This window comes from Suricata suricatta, chromosome 17 (genome assembly GCF_006229205.1).
Source record: "Suricata suricatta isolate VVHF042 chromosome 17, meerkat_22Aug2017_6uvM2_HiC, whole genome shotgun sequence".
Taxonomy (NCBI): Eukaryota; Metazoa; Chordata; class Mammalia; order Carnivora; family Herpestidae; genus Suricata; species Suricata suricatta.
In genome coordinates, this window is record NC_043716.1 from 12,012,986 (window position 1) to 12,033,106 (window position 20,121).

The 20,121-nt window shown below is 53.0% G+C and overlaps 1 protein-coding gene across 2 annotated transcripts in view; it reads left to right on the forward strand.

Moving 5' to 3' along the window:
• Positions 1–2,425: 2,425 nt before the first annotated feature.
• The window catches only part of CAMKK1 (calcium/calmodulin dependent protein kinase kinase 1), a 28,077-nt gene continuing 10,381 nt past the window's right edge, over positions 2,426–20,121 (forward strand). The window contains exons 1-11 of one of the 2 annotated variants that reach the window (XM_029928589.1): positions 2,474–2,557; positions 9,850–9,969; positions 10,067–10,468; positions 11,271–11,318; positions 11,771–11,824; positions 12,221–12,272; positions 12,510–12,643; positions 13,067–13,103; positions 13,888–13,909; positions 15,100–15,188; positions 18,488–18,687. In XM_029928589.1, coding sequence (XP_029784449.1) covers positions 10,109–10,468; positions 11,271–11,318; positions 11,771–11,824; positions 12,221–12,272; positions 12,510–12,643; positions 13,067–13,103; positions 13,888–13,909; positions 15,100–15,188; positions 18,488–18,687 — 996 coding nt within the window. In that variant the 5' untranslated portion in view covers positions 2,474–2,557; positions 9,850–9,969; positions 10,067–10,108. Of the gene's footprint in view, positions 2,558–9,849; positions 9,970–10,066; positions 10,469–11,270; positions 11,319–11,770; positions 11,825–12,220; positions 12,273–12,509; positions 12,644–13,066; positions 13,104–13,887; positions 13,910–15,099; positions 15,189–18,487; positions 18,688–20,121 lie in introns of both variants that reach the window. The other variant, XM_029928590.1, reaches the window with a different exon arrangement.

Genomic DNA, 20,121 nt, shown 5'->3' on the forward strand with positions numbered 1-20,121 from the left:
ACCCTGTGCAGTTGGCCTTCAGCCACCACCCCCATTTCTCCTAAATGACCTTGGCAAAGTTACCAACAGTGTCCTTGCTGCCAAATCCAAGCAGACACTTCAGCCCGTATCCTGCTTGGTCTGTCAGCCGCTGACACTGTTGACCAAGCCCTCCTTTATTAAAAGATTTCCTTCCAACTGCTCTTAGGACCCACCCTCTCTTGATTTTCCAGCCAGACGGGTATACAGAGAAAGGACAGTTTTCAACTGCAGCTCTGCCAAGGGTCACTGCTTGTCCTTCGGCAAGTTGCTTAACCCTTCAAGCTCCTCTACAAGGCAGGAACAATAATAGCCTCTATTCAGGTTGGGGTAAGACAAGATATGTAAAGTCCCTAGCACAGAGCCTGGCACACCAGTAGTGCTCTGCCTCTCCATCTAGCCTCTCTTTCAATAGTGGAGTCAACTAGTTGTCCCTGGATATCTAGTCTACAGGGATGCTACCCTTGGTTCTTAGTTGGGTACGTGGCTGCCTAGAATGGAAACCATACTTCCCAGCCTCTTCTTGTACCTGGGTCTGGTCATGTGACTGGTTTAGCTAATCAGATATAAGTGGAAGCATCATGTGACACCTTTTGGGAACTTTCCTTAGAAGACAGCTAGTGCAGATCCTTCGCCCTCTTCTTCATCCTTGTCTTCATCCACTGCTCGAAATGCATATGTGATGACTGGAGTTCTGGCCATTACCCTGAATCATGAGGACCAGAGTCATACCAAGAGCTTCCTAGAGTGGACAGTGAGTGGGAAGACCCACATCTGGAAGGTCTTTGCCAAACAGAGCTGACATACTAGCCTTGGACTATCTTCTCTGAGGCTATGTGGGATTCCTATTACCTAAGTCAAAACTGATCCGACTTGGTACAGAAATCTTTCCCCCTTAAAAGCAAGTGTGTCCCTGGCCTCTGCTTTATTTGCTCTGAGTTGTCTCACCCTTTCCCGTGGTTCTACTTACAATCATGGGTCTTTTCTGACAACTTCCAAAACTGTCTTTCTGGCCCAGCCCTCTTTCCTAAACTCTAGTCTCATATATCCAAACCAAGTGCCATATCTAATTATTCATCAGACAAATATTTTTTGAGCACTTACATGCTCATGATGTGTCAGACTGCATGCTGGGTGACTCAGACATGGACTCTATCCAGATGGGGAACAGGCAGGTAAACGAATGCTGAGTACAAGGAAGTCCCTAGGAGGGGTTGCTAACCCATGCTGGGCAGTGAGGAGGTCATAGGGAAGTGGTCCTTGCAGAAGGGACATTGAACCAAGGCCTTAAAGGAGTTAGACAGGCAGATGGTTAGGACTGGGGTCATGGAGGGCTTGTTGAGACCTATTCTCAGGATACCATGAGCCACAGAAGATTCCTAAGCAGGAGCTGAAGGGAGAAAGGCTACCTAGTAGGAGGAGTGAGACGAGGCCAATGAAGAGGCTGCGGGAGCAATCCAGATGCAGGAAGATGGTGGCCTGGGCTAACTGGCGAGAAATGAATGGTTTTCAGCCATGTTTAAGAGGCAGCTTGAGCAGGACTGGTTGTGGGGAGGGATAGGCTAGAGTGACTCCCAGTTTTCCGGCTCCAGATGGAGACAGGGACACAAGAGGCCAGGTTTGGGGAAGTCATATGGGGCTCTGTTTGGGACAGGTGGTGGGGTGAGGTGCCAGAGGTTTCACAAGGGAACTTTGCATAATTGAACCAAGAATTGGTGAGCAATCTTGAGGAGAGGTTTGGGGGTGGGCGGAATCCTCAGGGATTGCCACTGTGAAGGTTAGGACGGCCTGTGGAGTTCTTTTCATTCTCTCTGCTCCAGCTAGGCCATTTCTGCCGCCTGTTCATAGAGCCCTTCCCCAAACATGAATCCAACTATGACCCCAACACTCTGTGATTAAACCACGTCGCGTTTCCCCTACCCCCACCCAGCGGAAGGCTCAACTCCCGGGTCTCCCATTCATGGTCTTTTTTCCTGGTGCCCAACCTCCGCGGCATCCCCTAGCGGAGGATCTCACTTTGCCCCTCTCCTAGTACGCATCGCGCATCTCCACTCCCAACTCCGCAACCGCGATGCGCCCATGCCCCTGCCAGGCCGAGATGGGAGGAGACAAAGGAAGGGTTTTGGGGGGTAAGCACTCGGACCTTCCAGGCCCGGCTAAGAGGCCCTGACCGCGGGTTCCATGCATTTTGGAGGAGCCTCGGCAGCCTTAACTGGGGCGGCGGGGGCGTGATGAGGTCCAGCCCCGCCGCAGGGGGAGGGGCCCCTCCTGGGCCATTGCCCGCCATGGCCCCTCCCCTCCTAGGAGCCGGGCAGGCGTCCCCGGCACTGATTGGGCGGCGCCGCGGGCGGCGGAGCCGGACCAATAAGCGAGGGTCGGGCGCGGCGGCGAGCGAGGGAGGGAGCGCTGTCTGGGGGAGCCGCGCCGGCAGTCTGAGCTCTTCGATCGCTGCCCTGGCGAGGCGGGCGGGGCGGGGCGCGAGCCGCGGGAGCGAGCCCTGTCGCCGGCCGGGCCGCGGAGACTGTCGCCGGGCGCCGAGGTAGGGGTCGGAGGGGAGGGGACCAGGGGCGGGGAGCGGGAGGGAGCTAACACCTGAACGTCCGCTCCGCTCGGCGGTGCCCGCAGGGAGGAGGGATAGTCTGCGAGGCCGCGTCTAACAAGGACAGCGGGGACCGCATTGGTGCGGCGGGGATCCTCCCCCCTTTTTGGAGTCCGGATCTACTGGGTGCCTCCCGGAGCCTGCTTCTGTCAGCGCCGGCAGCCGGGACCGCATCTATGCGAGCGCCTCGCCATCTGCGTCCCTTCCCTAGCTCTAGTGTGAGGGACTGCGTTCATAACCCTGCGCACTACCCACCCCCGCCCCAGCTGTTGGTGGGAGGCCGTGTCTACGCGGAGTGGGCCCAGATCTGTGCACCCACGTGTGGATCTGTGATGAGTGCTCCTCCTACACGGTCCTCCGCTGAGTCTTCCTGCAAGAGCTGGGGAGAGGCGGAGAGGGGGTGGATGAATGGGACAGATGTGGTGGGTGGCTTTAGCTACGCAGTCCTCCCCTGGATGGGGCCGGGGCGGAGGGGGGCGGCGAAGCGGGCGTTGCGGCCTCAGGGGCCTGATAGGCACAGAACTGGTAGCTGGAAGGGTACACACGTGCGCGGGGACCTGTGTGTGGTGTTTGGAGGTGGGTGTGTGTGTCACGTGGGCACGAATGTGCCTGTGTGTGTGAGGGGAGTGCATGACTGGATGGAGTGGTGTGTGAGGGCCGATCACATGGACGTTGATGTCTGTGTGCGCCTCTCTGGGGAGGCATACATATGTGTGTGCCTTGAGGGTGCAGAGGTGTGTAAAAAGGTTGTGTCCCAGGTCACAGGCCTGTGTCCTGCTGGGTGCATGTGGGGCTGTATATCTGCCAAGTGGGCGGGGGAGTTGGGAGGAGCACAGCTTGTGTCCTTGGGGATGCACTGGCCCCCACACAGCCCTCACTCCTCACTCAGCACATACAGATTGAACGCCCACTGTGTGTCAGTGTGTCCTAGGCCCACAGACTCCGGGGACCTCTTCCTCCTCCTTCGCCTCTCACTCTCACTACCTACAGCAGGCAGGGGGATCATTTTAAACCTTATCCAACTGAGTCATTCCCCTGCTCAAACGCATCTTCTGGTTTTTGAGGCCACCTGGTCTCTGTCCACAAACCTCTCCAAAGCCAAGCCCTGAGTCTCAGCCAGAAAATGGCTCTCTGACATGCACAGTGAGAACTTCCATCCTTACCCAGTGGTCATGAAATAGTTTACATGCCCCCTCCTCCAAGAAGCCATCCCTGGGACCAGGCACAGTGAATGGCGGGGCCTTCTCCGGGTGTAACTCTGCCGCCCTATGTACCTCTCACACGCAGAATCCTACTCCAGCAATACTAGCCTTCTTGCTGTTCCTCAGACTGTGTGTGTGAGCACCATCCCACGGCACAGCCTTTGCAGCAGCTGGTTCCTGAAATGCCCTTCCCAGATGTGCATACTGCTTGCTCCCTCACTTTCTTCAAATTCTATTCAAATCCTGCAGAAAGACCTTTCTGACCACACTATAAAGAGTACCCCACAGCCCCTCACTCTTGATCCCCCTTACATGTCTGTATTTTTCTCCATTGCACATACTACTTGGCATGTAATCTGTTAATTATTGCCTTTCTTGTTTATTGCTTCTTGCCCTAACTAGGAATTAAAGTGCATGAAAGCAGAAACTTTGTGGTTCACTGCTTTATCTCCCAGCACCTAGCACAGTCCCTGGGCACATATGTAGCAGGTGCTTATTGAATATTTGTTGCATGAATGAGTGACTCTGGATTTGGGTCCCAGAAGTCTGTGTCTCTGGCTGCTCCCTAGCCTATGAGCCCTTAGTATGAGGCTAGATCTCCTCCTCTTCTGTCCTCCAAATTCCAAGCTCCTGGAAGGCCAGGTATGGGAGAATTGTGACCATATTTGCATGTTAGAAATATCCCTCTAGGGGCGGCTGGGTGGCTCAGTCGGTTAAGCATCTGACTTCAGCTCAGGTCATGATTTCACAGTTTGTGGGTTCGAGCCCCATGTCAGGCTGTGTGTTGACAGCTCAGAGACTGGACCCTGCTTTAGATTCTGTGTCTCCCTCTCTCACTCTGCCCCTCCCCCACTTGTGCTCTGTTTCTGTCTCAATAATAAATAAACATAAAAAAACTTAAAAAAAAAAAAAGAGAAATATTCCCTCTAGCAACTCATGGAGGAGGGTTGGGGTGGGGTCAGGGTATAAGCCTGGAGGTAGAGAGACTGTGTGGCAGGAGCAGTGGGAAAGAAAAACAGAGGTCTACATCCTGATTTTGTAAGGGGTTTGACTTAGTGACCTTACCCTGCAGTGGGGAGATCCAGGAGGGCTCCGAGAGGAGGAGATATCTGAGCTATTCTCCGGCAGAAACTAGAGGGAGGTGTGTTCCTGGTGGAAGGCACAACTTGTACAAAGGCCTGGCAGCGAGACAGAGTCTGCAGTTTGGGAAGCTGCAAGTGGTGTGGTACAGCCAGAGAAGAGAGTAAGTGTGGGGCTCAGGGAGCAAGGATGAGCAAAGGGAAGAAGACGATGATATGGAAGACCACTGGGTTTCTGGAGAATTGGGAGGAGAATAGTACCCTCCTCTGTGACAGGCACAGAGGAGGAGCAGGCTTCAGGGAAGTGCTTAGTGGAATGGGGACCCTGTGGGTCTGATCTGCCCAGGACATTGCAGGAAAGAGGCAGTTGGCTGGAAAGAGCGGGGCTGGAGGTGCAGACCTCGTGTGGAAGATGAGGACGGGCGGAGATAGAAAGTGATGCCTGGAGACCATCAGCCAAGATGTGCCGAGGAAGCACTGAGGGCTGCCATGCGAAATTGGGCGCAGGGCCCACCTCAGTGCTTGGGGCCTCTCCAGGGATGATGGGAGAGGGCATCCTCACAGTAGGCATCCTCAAGCATGACTTGGCACTGGATGCCTGGGCCTCCCTCAAGGAGGACTGAGTCATCCCAGGCGGAGGCAGGAACTGCAGAGGGCACCCGTTGCCAGGGCCATCCAGACACTTGTCAGGAGCATAAACACGGCTCCTGTGAGGCAGCCTGGCAATGTCAGGGCTACTTTCTGTGTCTGGCCTGGCGGCTACACCACCTCCTTGCAGTTTTCCCTTCTGGCCAGTTTTTGGATGGCCCGGGCTGTGCCTTCTCAGCCTGCATGGTAGCTGCTCGCCCTGACCCTGCGATTCATGGCAGCCTTCCAGAACTCATCGTCATGTCTGAGTGGTGCCCGAAGTCATGTCGGCGGGGGCTATTTGAACATTTGGACAAGTGCGGGATCCGCCTGCTCTCTCGTACTCTGGGCCTCCTCTGAGAGACGCTGGTGGATAGGGCACATCCTGAGGAGGAGGCCAGGCCAAGTAGGCGTCTGGAACCAGGGTCTACACATTGGAAGGAGCCAGTTGCCTGGGGGGGGGGGGAATAGCCTGAGGGCTAATGTGCCAGGCCTTCCTGGAGCCAGGGGCCAGATATGGGGTTGTGCATTGTACATCAAGGCTCTCTTAGTGGCTTCGACACATAGATAACATCTTAGCCCCATATCACTCAGGCACAAATTGCTTCTCTAGCCACAATCTCATCTACTTCTATAGCCCTGGGAGTTGGCTGGATGGCAGCCCTTTGTCTGATTCACACATGAGGAAACTGAGGCTCCAAGACTCTCAATGACTTTTCCAAGGCAACATGACCCACGTCTGGGAGGACAGGATTAGGGTAGCTTTTCCCAGTGAGAGAGAGGGCCTGAGTGAGGTCATTCTTGGCTACTAGACTACGCTGGTCCCTGGGAGGCTCTCTATGCCCATAGAGTCCTTGCTGGGCCCTGGGCCCCGGTCCTAGACTATCTGTCTGTCTTTTTTGTTTTGTTTTGTTTTTAATTTATTTATTTTGAGAGAGAGGGAGAAAGAGAGAGAGCGCATGTGTGCACAAGTGCTCGCCTATATATGGAGGAAGGGCAGAGAGAGAGGGAGAGAGAGAATCCTAAACAGGCTCTGCACTGTCAGCACAAAGACTGACATGGGGCTCAAAGTGATGAACTGGGAGATCATGACCTGAGCCCAAGGCAGACACTTAACCAACCGAGAACACGAGGTGCCCATGTCTGTCCTTCTGTTTGCCCACAGAGCCCCCATTGCCTCCATTGGTGGTTTCAACAAAGTGACTGCTGAGGCCTCAGCTCGGGGAGAGCCTTGAGAGACCCTCTCGGTGGCCCCTTAGAGAGGGGTGGCACCTGCCCAGGACACACAGCCCAGCCTGGTGAACAGGTGACCATGTGGGAAGTTCAGACTTCACCTTTTGAGATCGGATTCCCATGGTCCCCATGCAGTCACCCCCCAGGTCCGGAGCACATGTCCACGAGGACCTATATGCACCCAGTGCACATTAACACATTTATACACCTGTGTAGACCACACTGCTGGAGTTTTATCTCCATGCAGATGCGCCTCTATGTGTGGACTCCCTCCCCACCCCCTAGACATACACATGACCCCAGCCCACATCCCTGCACTTACACAGTCTCTCACATGTGGCCACAATTCTCTTGCGTGTGGACACATGCCCTCAGACGCATACCCTCAGGTGTCAGGCGCTGCTGCCTGGACATGAGGCTGGAACTTGGGGCCTCCCCAGTGCCTCCTGCGCAGACATGCTTAGTCACCTGAATTTGATCCAGGCAAGAGGGAGGGTGGAGGGCCTGACGTCAGCCCTCATAGCCGCCTTGTGCCGCCTGCACTTCCATCTGGGCCGCAGCGTGTCCTAGGCAATCACAACAACAGCAGCACAACAACTCACTTTTACGGAGCTTTCGCAGTGACAGGCTCAGTTCTGAGACCACTGTGGGCAGGATTCACAACCTTTATGCCTCACAACTACCCAGGAGGCGAGACTGCTATTTAGCCCCATTCTGTAGATGAGGAAAACTGGGGCACAGAGGTGAAGTCCCTGCCCAGGGACCCACACCAGGAAGAGATGGAGCCCGGACCCTTAACCCTGGGGGTAATAGGGCCCCAGGCTGGAGCAGAAAGACTTCTGCCTTTACTAATGGTGTGAGCCCTTACCTGGCCCTTGCAGGGCCTCACGTTCCCATTGGAGGGAAAAAAAGGAAGGTAATTAGAAGATGGCTTCCTGCTGGGATAACAACCTCAGGGAAATCATATGCAAATTTTATGGGCAGGACCACAGGTGGCCTCCGCCCATCTGTGGGCCGCAGACCTAGAGCTGGAGCTCCCGACATTGATTCATTCCCTGCCACAGACTGGGCTTTCTGAGGCTGCTTTCACGTGTCGATTGGGGGCAGCACTATAATGATCCCTATGGCTACCATTCATTCATTCAACATACATTTATTGAGTTTCTACTGTGTGCCAGGCACTGCTGCAGTTACTGACGATCACATGGAGACAAGGCAGACAAGGGCCCTCATCTATGGACTTTATTATATTCTAGTAGGAGGAAAGAGGCCTACAGGGTGAGGGTGACGGGCAACTGAGTGGTCCATCTACACGGAGGAGTGGGCTAAGCCAGCCAGGCTTGGAGGGCTCCCTTGATCCTTGGCTTCCTCCTTTCTGCAAGTGGCCTGGTTCCTGAAGCCTCCCTAATACTTTGATTGCATACACTGTTCTTCTCATCTCTTCCAGGGAGGATGCCTTGATGCTTCATCCCCACTCACCTTCTTCACCTCCTTCAGAGAGGCCTCCCTGATGTTCCCGTCCTACTCATTCTCTCACTTCCTCCAGGGAGGCATCGTTACTTCTCTGGGCTCACCAACTGCTCCCTCATTGCTCTAGGTCCAGCCTTCATGTCTTTTCCTATTGCTAGTCTGGATTCCCTTCCCCCTTCCTTTCTGCATATCAACATCAGCTCTGCCACCTCTGGGTTTCCACTCATTCAACACACTGCACCAAGCACAGGGCTTCTGGAAGACACCCTTGCCCACAGTCCATCTCTAAGCCTTGCATTGGCCCTAGGGAATCTGGGAAGACTCTGTGTCCATGGAGAGACGGAGACTCAAACTTAGGAAGGAGCCTGCCCAGGGCCCCACAGTAGGCTAACAGGCAGGATTAGAACCCAGCCCAGGTTCCTCTGTGGCCAGTGGGCTTCGGTGAGCCCTAGCTCCTTGACATCTCTCAAAGCAAGGTGATGGGGGGAAAGGGGTGACTTATGTTCTTAAAGTCACTGTGTGCGTACAGAGGAATTTACCACCAAACAGGAAGGGCACAGGGTCAGGAGTCCACTCACTTCCTTTTCCTGAGAAGATGCTGAGTCTGGCCCAGGAAGGGGGAAGGGCACTGGGCTGGGGTGGGGCCAGTGCTCAGCCTAGAGCAGATCAGAGATGGAGTCCCAGTCTGAGGGTCAGGGTTTAACCTGGGGCCAGGGTTCAGCCCTGGGTTGTGGTTGAAGGTGAGGGCTGCATTAGAGGTTGGTTTTGGGTTCAAACTGGGGTCAGCCCTTGGCCTGGAGCCTGGTCTGGGGCTCAGAATGTAGTGGGGTCGGGGTGGGTGTAAGGTCAGGCCATGGAGAACATCTCAGTCTGAGCAGCTGTGACAAATATTTTGGGCACACAAATAAACTAGAAGGAAAAACCAGGAAAAATAAGGAGTGACCATTTAAATATTTATTTTTGAGAGAGAGAGAAAGAGAGCATGTGCACATGAGCAGGGGAGGGAAAGAGAAAGACAGAGAGAGAGGGAAAGAGAGAGAGAGAGAGAGAGAGAGAGAGAGAGAGAGAATCCCAAGTAGGCTCTTTACTGTCAGCACAGAGCCCTATATGGGGCTCAAATTCATGAACTGTGAGATCATGACATGAGCCAAAGTCGGCCACTTAACCACCCAGGTGTCCAGGAGTGACCTTTTTAGTGAATTCTCTCTCGACAGCCACCAAAGCAGCAGCCCCTCCCCTGAAGGACCCTGTCCTAGGCTTCAGGCTCTGCTGAGGCAGGGAACGGAGTAATAGGGGATGGGAAACTCGCTCTGTGGTCCTGGAGAGGCCTTCCTGGAAGGTAAGTGACTGGCTTGGAGTACCGGGGAGGCCTCTGCATTAGCAGTGCCCAGCTCAGCTTCCCGGCAGCAGCCCTGGAATGCTCTCCAGTCTAGGGTGGGGCTGGTGAGTCACTGGGCTGTCTGCTGGAAGGGGCCTGAGCTGACCTTGGACTCTGTGTCTCTCATTGCTGCTGGACCTTCGGTATTCTGCCCACGTCGGTCTGTCCTAAGTCCAGAACCTCAGATTCTCCCTGCTTCCCTGTGAAGCCAGCAAGGCAGATGTGACTATGCCTATTTCACAGATGGGGATACTGAGGTCTAGAGGGCTGCCATGCAGCAGAGCCAGATGAGTTCCTGGAATTCCTTCAGTTAGTAGGGGGTGACCTGACTTCGGATGCTGGCAACTCAGGCAGAAGGAACAGGTAGGGCAAAGTCATGAAGGTAGAACCTAAGGGCCTGGAAATCGGACCTCCTTACTCCATGCTCAGGAGTGAAGCCTTCTCTGTCCTCTTTTTTCAGGTTCCCAATAAGGCTGCACAGAGGACCCCCTTAACTGTGGCGATGGAGGGGGGCCCAGCAGTCTGCTGCCAGGACCCTCGGGCAGAGTTGGTGGAGCGAGTGGCAGCCATTGATGTGGCCCACTTGGAGGAGGCAGGTGGTGGTCCAGAGCCTGCCATGAATGGTGTGGACCCTCCGCCAAGGACCAGAGCTGCCTCTGTGATCCCCGGTGGTGCTTCAAGACCCCCCCTAGCCCGGCCCAGCCTTTCAGCCAGGAAGTTCTCCCTGCAAGAGCGGCCAGCAGGAAGCTGCCTAGAGGCCCAGGCTGGGCCTTATGCCACAGGGCCTGCCAGCCACATCTCCCCACGGGTGTGGCGGAGGCCCACCATTGAGTCCCACCATGTGGCCATCTCAGATGCAGAGGTTGGTGGGGCAGAGCTAGGGGGTGCTCACAAGCTTTTAGTAGTCCTAGATGAAGATGCTTTTCCTTTCGTGCCCCTGCCACACAGCTGTTTAGCCCGTGCTTCGCACACCCCCAGAGTTGAGGAGCTTGCTACCTCACAATATGGCCCTTCCCACCAGAGCTCCTTCTGAGCCAATCACTGTTAAGTCCACAATTCCTATCCCTAGGCCAGGCCTCAGAAATACAGCCTTCCCGAAGCTGCCAGCATGCTTCCAGCCTCTGTTTTTACTTCTGCCCCTCTATCCCACTGGCTCTGTCCTTTCCACTTAGATCTGACCGTGAACCCTAGTACTGAGCAACCTACTGATTGCAGAGGCTGAGCTTCTTATGCCTGAGCCAGGGCTGTGGTCTCTGGGCCCCAAGGATCTCCTCATCTTTCTTGTCCATGCAGCCAAGACCTTGCATTTAGCTGCTTCTAGAAATACTTGCTCATGCGTTTCCCACAGATTTAGGTCCCCCAGACCCTGGCATGCAGGCAGGAATCAGTGTATTTTTCTGTCACCACTTCCTAGGGAGTAAAGTACAGCCACGGCTCACCATTCATGTTTGCAAACATGAGTTGTCAAGGCTTCTTGTCATTTTTCATGGCAAAGATACCACCAAGTTTCCCCTTCCAAACATGAAAGGTTGATGAGATGGGGGGTCTGGGAGTGAGGGGCCCAGAGCCAGGATTGGACCCCGCACAGGCTCCTGAGGTGGGATCAATACAGCCACTGGATCAAGCTCCACCTGATGCTCCCCTTTCCCTTCCCTCCCCACCAGGACTGTGTGCAGCTGAACCAGTACAAGCTACAGAGTGAGATTGGCAAGGTAGGACTGGGACAGGCAGTGGGAACTTCTCTCTTGGGGCTCTGGGTAGGCAAGTCTGTCAGGATTTTCTGCTTGGCAGGTCTTCTCCCCTGGAAATGTGAGGCAGAGCCAGGAAGGCCCCAGCTTAGAAGTGAAGAAATTTTGTCCTCTAGGAAATAGCCAAGGAGGGGTGGAAAATGATTCCCCATTCCTGATTCCTTAGTTTTTGATGGAAGACCAAGGGGGTCTGGGGGAGCATAGAGCTGCGCTGAGCCAGGCAGGGGCAGTTACCAGGACACAGGAGCCCTCCTTCTGTCGGCCTGAAATGCATGCCTGCTGGTGGCCAGCTGGTGGTGGGGGTGGAGATGGGGTGAGGCGGGTGGGAGCTGGACCTGTTTAGACTCCCCATTCCCTGAGCTAGTTCTAGAGGAGGTTGCTCTGTCCAGGCAGGGCTGACCAGTGCCTATTTCCAGGGTGCTTACGGCGTGGTGAGACTGGCCTACAATGAAAGTGAAGACAGGCACTATGTGAGTCTGGGGATGAGGGAGAGGTGTTGCCCCAGCGGGCCCCAGCAGCCTGGGAGGTGGGCAGCGGCTGTGTTGGGAAGACAGAGGACAAGGCTGCCTCTCGAGGGAGTGAGCTCCTGTCCCTGAGGGAATGCAAAAGGAGTAAGCTTCTTGAGAATATGCAAGCAGAGGCTGGACCCTCTGAGAGGAGAGCTCCAGAAAGGTTTGTTGGGGAAATAGAGAAAGGCCTACACTCAGATATGGCCACCTCCTGACCCAGTTTAACCACACCTAGGCCATACCTTCAGCTCTGGGGGCAGTCACCCACTAGTGACTGGACCTCCATCCACATGTCACCAGCCTGTTCTAGCTCCTGGTGGCTGCACACAAGTGACATTTCTGACTCTCCCTCCTCAGGCAATGAAAGTTCTTTCCAAAAAGAAGTTACTGAAGCAGTATGGCTTTCCACGTATGTATCTATTGGGTCCTACGCTTGGGAGCTCTTTACTTGGGGGCAGAGGAGGAGGAGACCTCTGGCCCCTTACTCTGGGGGTAAAGGTGGGGAGAGCATAACAAAGGCCTGGTGGTAGGGATGTGTTTTGTGGATTGACAAGACCATTGCAAGATTCTTGCTTGAGGCTGGTTGTGGGGCCAAGTGAGGCCCAGCCTCCCGAAACAGGGGCTCGTTTCCCCTTCCTGGTCGCAGGTCGCCCTCCCCCAAGGGGGTCCCAAGCTACCCAAGGAGGACCAGCCAAGCAGCTCCTGCCCCTGGAGCGAGTGTACCAGGAGATTGCCATCCTGAAGAAGCTGGACCATGTGAATGTGGTCAAGCTGATTGAGGTAGGAGGCAGTGGTGAGTGGATGGGAACTCAAGTCCTAGGGAACATCCTGCGGTGCTTGGAGACACTCAGCACAGACCTAGGGTTCCCAACGAAGCAGCAGCTGTGGCTAAGGCCTCCAAAGACAGAGCTACACTTGGGATGGCAGTTGTAGGAGGCTTTAGGGGTCAGTTTGGGCAGCTCTATAATATCTTCAAGGTCTCAGTGAGGGTAAGGGGCTGCCCAGAAGCAAGAAGTGAGCCCCCAATCGTGGCAGGAGGAGAGAAGAGCTGGATGTCACTTGGTGGGCCAGGGTTGGGGGTCAGTGGTTTTTGAGGCCTCATCTGTCTGGGGCCTGCACAGTTTCAACTCCATTGTCTGGGGGTGCTGCAGAGCATGCTGGGGGTCCTCAAGCCCTACTGCCATGTCTGTTCCCTCTGACTAGGTTTTGGATGACCCAGCTGAGGACAATCTCTATTTAGGTGAGTGACCCAGCTTTTCCCAAAGCAGCTTACCTGGTGTTAGTCCAAGGGCTACGCAGGGACATATATGGCCTTCAGATGGGCTGTATGAACATGTTCTCAAGTCCTGGATTCCCTTGCCCAGCCCTGCCAATCCAAACTTAGAATACCCAGTTAGGTTCAATAAATATTCCCAAGCCCCCACTCCACTGATCAGAGAGACAGTGGATCAGGTACATGCAGGAAGCAGGCTATGTGATGTGGGTTCCCAGACCCTGTCTGATAGCTCTGTGCCTCAGTTTCCTCACCTGTAACACGTGGGATAATATATCTAACTCATAGGGTTGATATGAGGAGTAAATGAGTCATTATGTACAAGATTGTTATGAATGTTATTATTTACATTCACGCTGCCTGATTCATGGCTGGGTTTAGAGGCCCTCCAGAAACGAGACAGAAAAAACACTGGCTTAGAAATAAGGCCAAGGCTTTAGTCTTCACTCCCTGTCCTACTTGCCTATCTGCTATGACCTTCAGGGAGATTCCTGCCCCTTCTGCAAGCCTCAGTTACTCACCTCTTTCCCCAGAAAGGAATCCATGGTGAATCAGGATAAGGCAGATCCATAGTAGACCTACTTTCACCCATTTATTTCCTCTGATACCTTGGGACCCTTGTCCCATGCGTCCCCCAAGTATGCCTGGATGCCTGAACCTCTCCTACCTTCCAGGACACGGAGGGACCTTGGCATCACCTGCTTTGCAAGCCTGGCTGCATCTTACTTACTTTTCTTTTCTTTTCTTTCAGTGTTTGACCTCCTGAGAAAGGGGTGAGTTCCCCATCCCAATCAGGCAGGTCAAGTCTAATCCAGGCCTTCTTTTCCCTCCCTGTTCCTTTAGTCCCAGGGTCAGCTATTCTAGAAGAAAGCAGAGAGCCAGGCCTTGCCCTTGGGGAGCTCTGATGGGGGTAGGGAGCGGGAATGAGAGATAAATAGGGCAATTCTTTGAAGTCTGCTAAGGGTATGTGAGCCTGGAATATTCACAGAGTTCTCTGGAAGAGGACTCTTGAAGAACTGAAAAGATTTGAGGGAGGAGTGGGAAAAGAAAAGAATGTTTCTGAAGCAAATATGTAGAGATGGGGCTCTCACCTGGATTCAAATCACAAAGCGTTCTTTCAGCTTTACAAGTTGTGATTAGGTGGGTGGGACTCCATTTGTTCCCATTTACCAGAGGGGAAGCTGAGGTTCAGAGAGGGTCAGTGGCTTGCCCAAGGTCACACAGTGAGTCTAATTCATGTCTGCCCTATTTGGTCTTCTCACAGTATTAGCAAAGCAGCAGACTTGGGCTAGTGGGCATGGGCCTGGGTGGACCATAGGCCCTAACGGTAAAGACCTTCAATACAGGGTATGGCTTGTGATTGTACTCTCTGCGGGGAGTAGGGGGCTGGGAGTAGTGTCCCTTTAAGACTCAGAGCCTTTCAAACGTTTCTGACCTTCATTCAAGTAAGAAATACAAGTTTTAAATTGTCATCCATCTCTAACTGAAACCAAAGTTTTACAAACATTACATATCTTTATGACATATGATGTACTCTGATAAATTCTACTTTATTAGGGAAAAAAAAGCATTAGCCAAATGCTCAATTATATTCATGAGCCTCTATTAGGTCTGGACCTACAGTTTGAAAAACAATGCTGTAAATGGCATCTTTGCAACAATTTGGTTATAGAGGAGTACTTAGTAGAAGAAATACCAAGCCAATCAGAAATTAAGATAAAGCTAATTTGAAATTATAATGATTGTAAGGAGATGTTTGTGTCTATGAGTTTTAAATGTTTCATTATATAGGAGGATAAGCTAATGTCTTGGGTTGTGGGGAGGTGTTTGAACACAGAGGGCTCCGGGGAAGTTCCAGAGGGGCGAGGGGCATAAATGGCCCAGCCCCTGTCTCCCTTACCAGTTGTCGGCTTTTACTCAATATGATTCAGCTGAACACCTCTCCTCTCCTCCCTTTCTGTAGGCCGGTCATGGAGGTGCCCAGCAACAAGCCGTTCCCCGAAGAGCAAGCTCGCCTCTACTTGCGGGACATCATCTTGGGCCTTGAGTACTGTGAGCGAGGGTCTGCTTGCCCCCTGGAACGGTGGACCGGGGAGGGGGACACCGGAAGGGGTGGAGGCCGGGCTGAGCTAGCTGTTAGCAGTTCCTATCAGTCAGCGCTGATCTGCCAATCAGCTTCGTTTGGGGCGTGGTATGGACTGTGGGCGGGGCCAGGACCTCCCGGTTGGGAAAAGGGATGGGAGTGGTGGCAGTCTTCGCTGGATTTGCACCACGTTCAAGTGGGGCTGCGTCTTGAGTGTTCTCTGTATCCCTTCTGCTGAGTTATTAGTCAAGCTTAACCTTTCCACAGGGCCTCAAGAGATGTAGGAAGGAAGAGATTTATGTCCAGCTGCTTGAGGAATAATCTGTCATGTCATGGGTCTTGCGGGTGAGGAAGGGTGGGTTTACTGTGGGGGCCCTACGGTGATGAGAGCTCCGGAGGGAGGCTGTTAGTTGGCCTCTATCTCCGGAATTCACTTATTTACTCATTCATTTACTTCTTGTTTTTTTGTTTTTACTTCTTTCATATATGAGTACCTACTAAGTGCCAGCTGGACGCCAAGAGATTGACAAAGACCCAGATGTGACCTCAAAGCTCTCAGTGTAGCAGGAAGAACAGGAACCTAAGCAGGCAGATACAGTGCAGTGCCGGCTAAGGCTGGGGAGACACGGGGCTGTCAGAGGCTGAAGGGAAGCTTCCCAGAGGAGGGCATTTGTGACCACGGTCTTGAAGGATAAGTAGGAGTTCACTGGCCAGGCTTGAGAGATGGATGGGAGAGAGTATGGCAAGCAGAGAGAACTGCGTAGCAGAGGCACAGAGGGGAGTGGCCAAGCCCTACTTCAGAATGGGAAGCTGGCAAATCTGGTTGAAGCAGAGGGTGGAGGCTGGTTAAACACTTCGCTGGAAAGCTATTCAGGCCATACCAGGAGGGCTGGGAATATCTTCACAGAGGACTTTCATGACTTCATGCTGTCAGCATTGTAAACCTCTGCAGGCTTTGAGGCTTTGAGAAGGGAGGGCCATGATAGGATTTGCATCTTAGAAAGCTGGCAGCTGTGTGGTGGTCGAATGAAGGGCAAGAGTAGCCAGCAGGTTAACAAGGAGGCTTTTTCCACAGTCCAAGTAACAGATGGTGAGGCCTGGATTAGGGCAGTGGCAGTGGGGAGGAGACACAAGGGAGGTGAGGGGGGCCGCACCTGATGACTGACTGGTCACGGGGAAGGGAGGGTCCTCAGACACCGAGGTTCTGGCCTGGTTTGGGGAACGGGAATGGTGCCCATCGCTCTCAAATCTTAGCTTGATTTCTCAGGAGCATATCCTCTCCCTAGGGAAACAGGGTGAGGACCTTATTGAGGTGTCATGAACCAGGATTGTCTTTATCTCCTTTGAGCCACTGCCCTCCAACTAATACTCTTTTTACACATATAGGGACACTGAGGCACACAGAGAGGAGGGCTTTGCAGAAAGTCTCTACCAAGGGTATAGAGTTCTGGGAGGCGGGCATTTCACGCTGGGTGTGATACGTGGCAGGTACAGCCCTGCACCAGGTTGGCTTCCACTCCTTGCTGTCCTGGGCCCTTCTCTTCAGCTCAGGGCCGATTGTCTCACATCCTCTGTTCCCCCCCACCCCAAAACAATCTAATCTCATCTGGCTTTGGAATACAGTCTCGTCAGGACCCAATTAATCACAGTGAAGGGCTTCCCACAGCCCACTGGGCAGAGCCACAGGCTGGACAGGCAGATGAATGGAGGCATCAGGTGCTGAAGATCTCTCTTGTCATTTTAGTCCTCAGCAGGGAGGGTCAAGGCTGTCTGGGGAAGGTGCCATGGTCAGGGAGCCCAGACCTGATTCTTGTAGATGGAGCGTGTGTAACAATGCAGGTATGGGAAGCAGTCAGATCTGGAATATATCTTAGAAGTTGAGCCCATAGGACTTGTTGATTGAATAGGATGTGACGTCTGAAAGAGAGGAGTTGGGGATGATCCTGAGTTTTTTGGCCTGAGCAACTGGTAATGTGCCATTAACCCAATGGGAAAGACTAGAGGAGGAGCAGAGGTCTTCTGTTTTGTTTGTTTGGTGAGCTCTCAGGCCACTGGAGAAGGCTGACCCTTACCCCAGCCATGTTCATTCCAGCAGTCCCAAGGCCTGGGATGCCCTCTCTCTAATGCCCTTCAGGAGGATGCAGACAGAGAAATCAAGTTCTGAATTAGATGTGTTATTGAGAAATTTTGTGATATACGTTGAGATGTCTACAGGATATCCATGTGGATTAATAACCTGGAGTTCAGGGGAGGGGCCAGGGTTTGAGATAAGAATTTGAGGCCACTTCCCATGGTCAAATACACAGTCTTTTGAGCCTCTGTACTCTGATGGGTATGTGTCAAATCTCTTGTGCGCATCAGGCACATCAGACACTGTCACTATAGGAACATTGGTTTGGTTGTTATTGTTGGGTGATACTCACTCCCTTTGCCCTTAGCCTTCCTCCCCTCCTCTCCTCTCTTCTTTCCTCCTACCCTTTCCATCTTCTCTCCTCTTCAACATCTTGGGGTCTGTTGATCCAGAGGAAAGTATTTGCTCAGGTGGAGCCCATAAGTGGGTGACTGTGGGGTAGAGTCTGGGCCTTCTCTAAGCTGGGACATCTGTGTCCATCTTAGCCTGAGCTGCCCATCTCTTCCTGGATCTGCTGAACCCAGGAAGCAAGGTGAGCTCTCAGGCCACTGGAGAAGGCTGACCCTTACCCCAGCCATGTTCATTCCAGCAGTCCCAAGGCCTGGGATGCCCTCTCTCTAATGCCCTTCAGCCCAGAATCCCTAAGCCTGAGGCAGTACTCTTGCAAAATACCCCACTATTCCACTCTAAGTCCAAGGAGGAGGAACATTCCTTACCCGGCTGGGTGGGAGAAGAGACTGAGAAAAGGCTTTGACAGGCTTTGGGACTGCAGACAACATGGGGAGGGCCAGAGGGCCTCGGGAGAGGCTCCCTTCCTGATTTCTTCTGACGCCCCCCCCTTCAGCAACAGGTGTCTTGATTGCCACAGACAGCACTGCACTTGGAGTCCAAAGACTCCTGTGTCCAGTCCTGGCTCTGCTTCTGACAGTCTGGGCTGGCCTTGGTGTCTCTACTGCAGAGTGGAGCAGAGGGCCCTGAATTCTGAGGTCCACTTGAGATGAGTGTGTGCATGGGCTGACATAGCCCTGCTCCTTCTGGCCTAGAGTTAAAGATGGGCTTCCCTGGCCAGGCGAGGGCAGGTGTGGGGTTCCAGGCAGTGGCCCCCCAGACCAGCACTCAAGCTGCCTTTTTCTGCAGTGCACTGCCAGAAGATCGTCCACCGGGACATCAAGCCGTCCAACCTGCTCCTGGGCGATGATGGGCATGTGAAAATTGCCGACTTTGGAGTCAGCAACCAGTTTGAGGGGAACGACGCTCAGCTGTCCAGCACTGCTGGGACTCCAGCATTCATGGCCCCCGAAGCCATTTCTGATTCCGGCCAGAGCTTCAGTGGGAAGGTGGCTTCTAGGACCTAGGCTGAGTTGGCATTCGGGTGGAGGGGTGGAATGGTTTGCAGTGGAGCCTTGTTTCCAACCTGAGGGTGTCAGGGTCCTTATGTCTCAGGAGTGAACACTGAACACAGTCCTCTCCTTTCTGTTTGCCTCCTGAAGTCTGAGAAACTCCCCATCTTTGGCCTCCTGTCATTTTTCCAGCAAGATGGCCCCAGGTCTCCAATGCAGATATTTTCTGCCCGCTTCTCTGTGCGGAGCACTGGGCTAGGCTGTGGAACAGACAGAGCCCAGACCGCCCAGCTCTCAGTCTTTCTGGAGATGGTGAAAAGAGCAGGAGAGCTCATGTTTGGGAAGAAGTTAGAGGCTCCTCCCAGACTTTTTGCAGATGGCAGGGTTTGACCTAGGCCTTGAAGAGTGGGGAGGATTTGAGCATGAGATGGAGACCAGAGAATGTATAAGAGCACTGAGGGGCACTGGGAAGGGAGCATGATGGGTCTTGGGCAGAGCTGAGAAAGCCCAGAGGTTTGTGCTCCCTCCTAACTGATGGAGGCAGTGGGCAAAGCTTTCTTAGCAGAGTGCTGCAGTTCCATCTGTCCCCCTGGTCACACGGGGAGCTGTTCCCAGCTGTGGAGTGCTGGCTGCCTCACTGGGCCCCTGCCACGGAGCCAACAGTCAGGGAGCATTTGGACATGTGTGTGGGTGTGGAGCTCCAGAGAGGCCAGGGATGTACACAGAGCTTTTTAAAAAAATTTTCTAATTTCGATGTAATTCCAAATTTACAAAAAAGTACAATAATACAAAAAAAAAAACCCCCATGTATCTTATTACCCATTTCACCAATTACTGACATTTTATCCTGTTTGCCTTTTTACCATCTCTCCCTATATTTGTGTGATTCATTACATTTTTCTGAACAATACGAGAGTTAAGTTGGAGACATTGTCCTCCTTTATCATGATATACTTCGGCAGGTGTTTTCCAAGAACAAGGACATTCTCTTACATAACCTCAGTACAATCATCAAAATTAGGAAATTTATCAGTGATAGAAGACTATTATCTAATCAACCTTATTCAGATTTCATCGGTTGTCTTGATACTGTCCTTTAATGCCTTTGTGTGTGTGTGTGTGTGTGTGTAGTCTAAAATACGATCCAAGGCTAGTCACTGCATTCCCTTGTCACATCTCTTTGGGGTCCCGTAATCCAGAAGAGTTCCTCAGCCTTTCTTGGTCTATTCTGACCTCGACATTTTTTAAGAGAACAGTCCTGTAACTTTGTAGAATGATGTCAATTTGCATTTGTCTGGTGTTCCCTGCTTGGATTCAGATTGAGTGCCCTGTGGCAGGAATATGTAGGGAGACATTTGAAAATCATTCACATAGGAGAGAAAGTGGAGACCAGGAGAGGAGGTGGGGTTTCAGAGGGGGAAACTGTAGAGA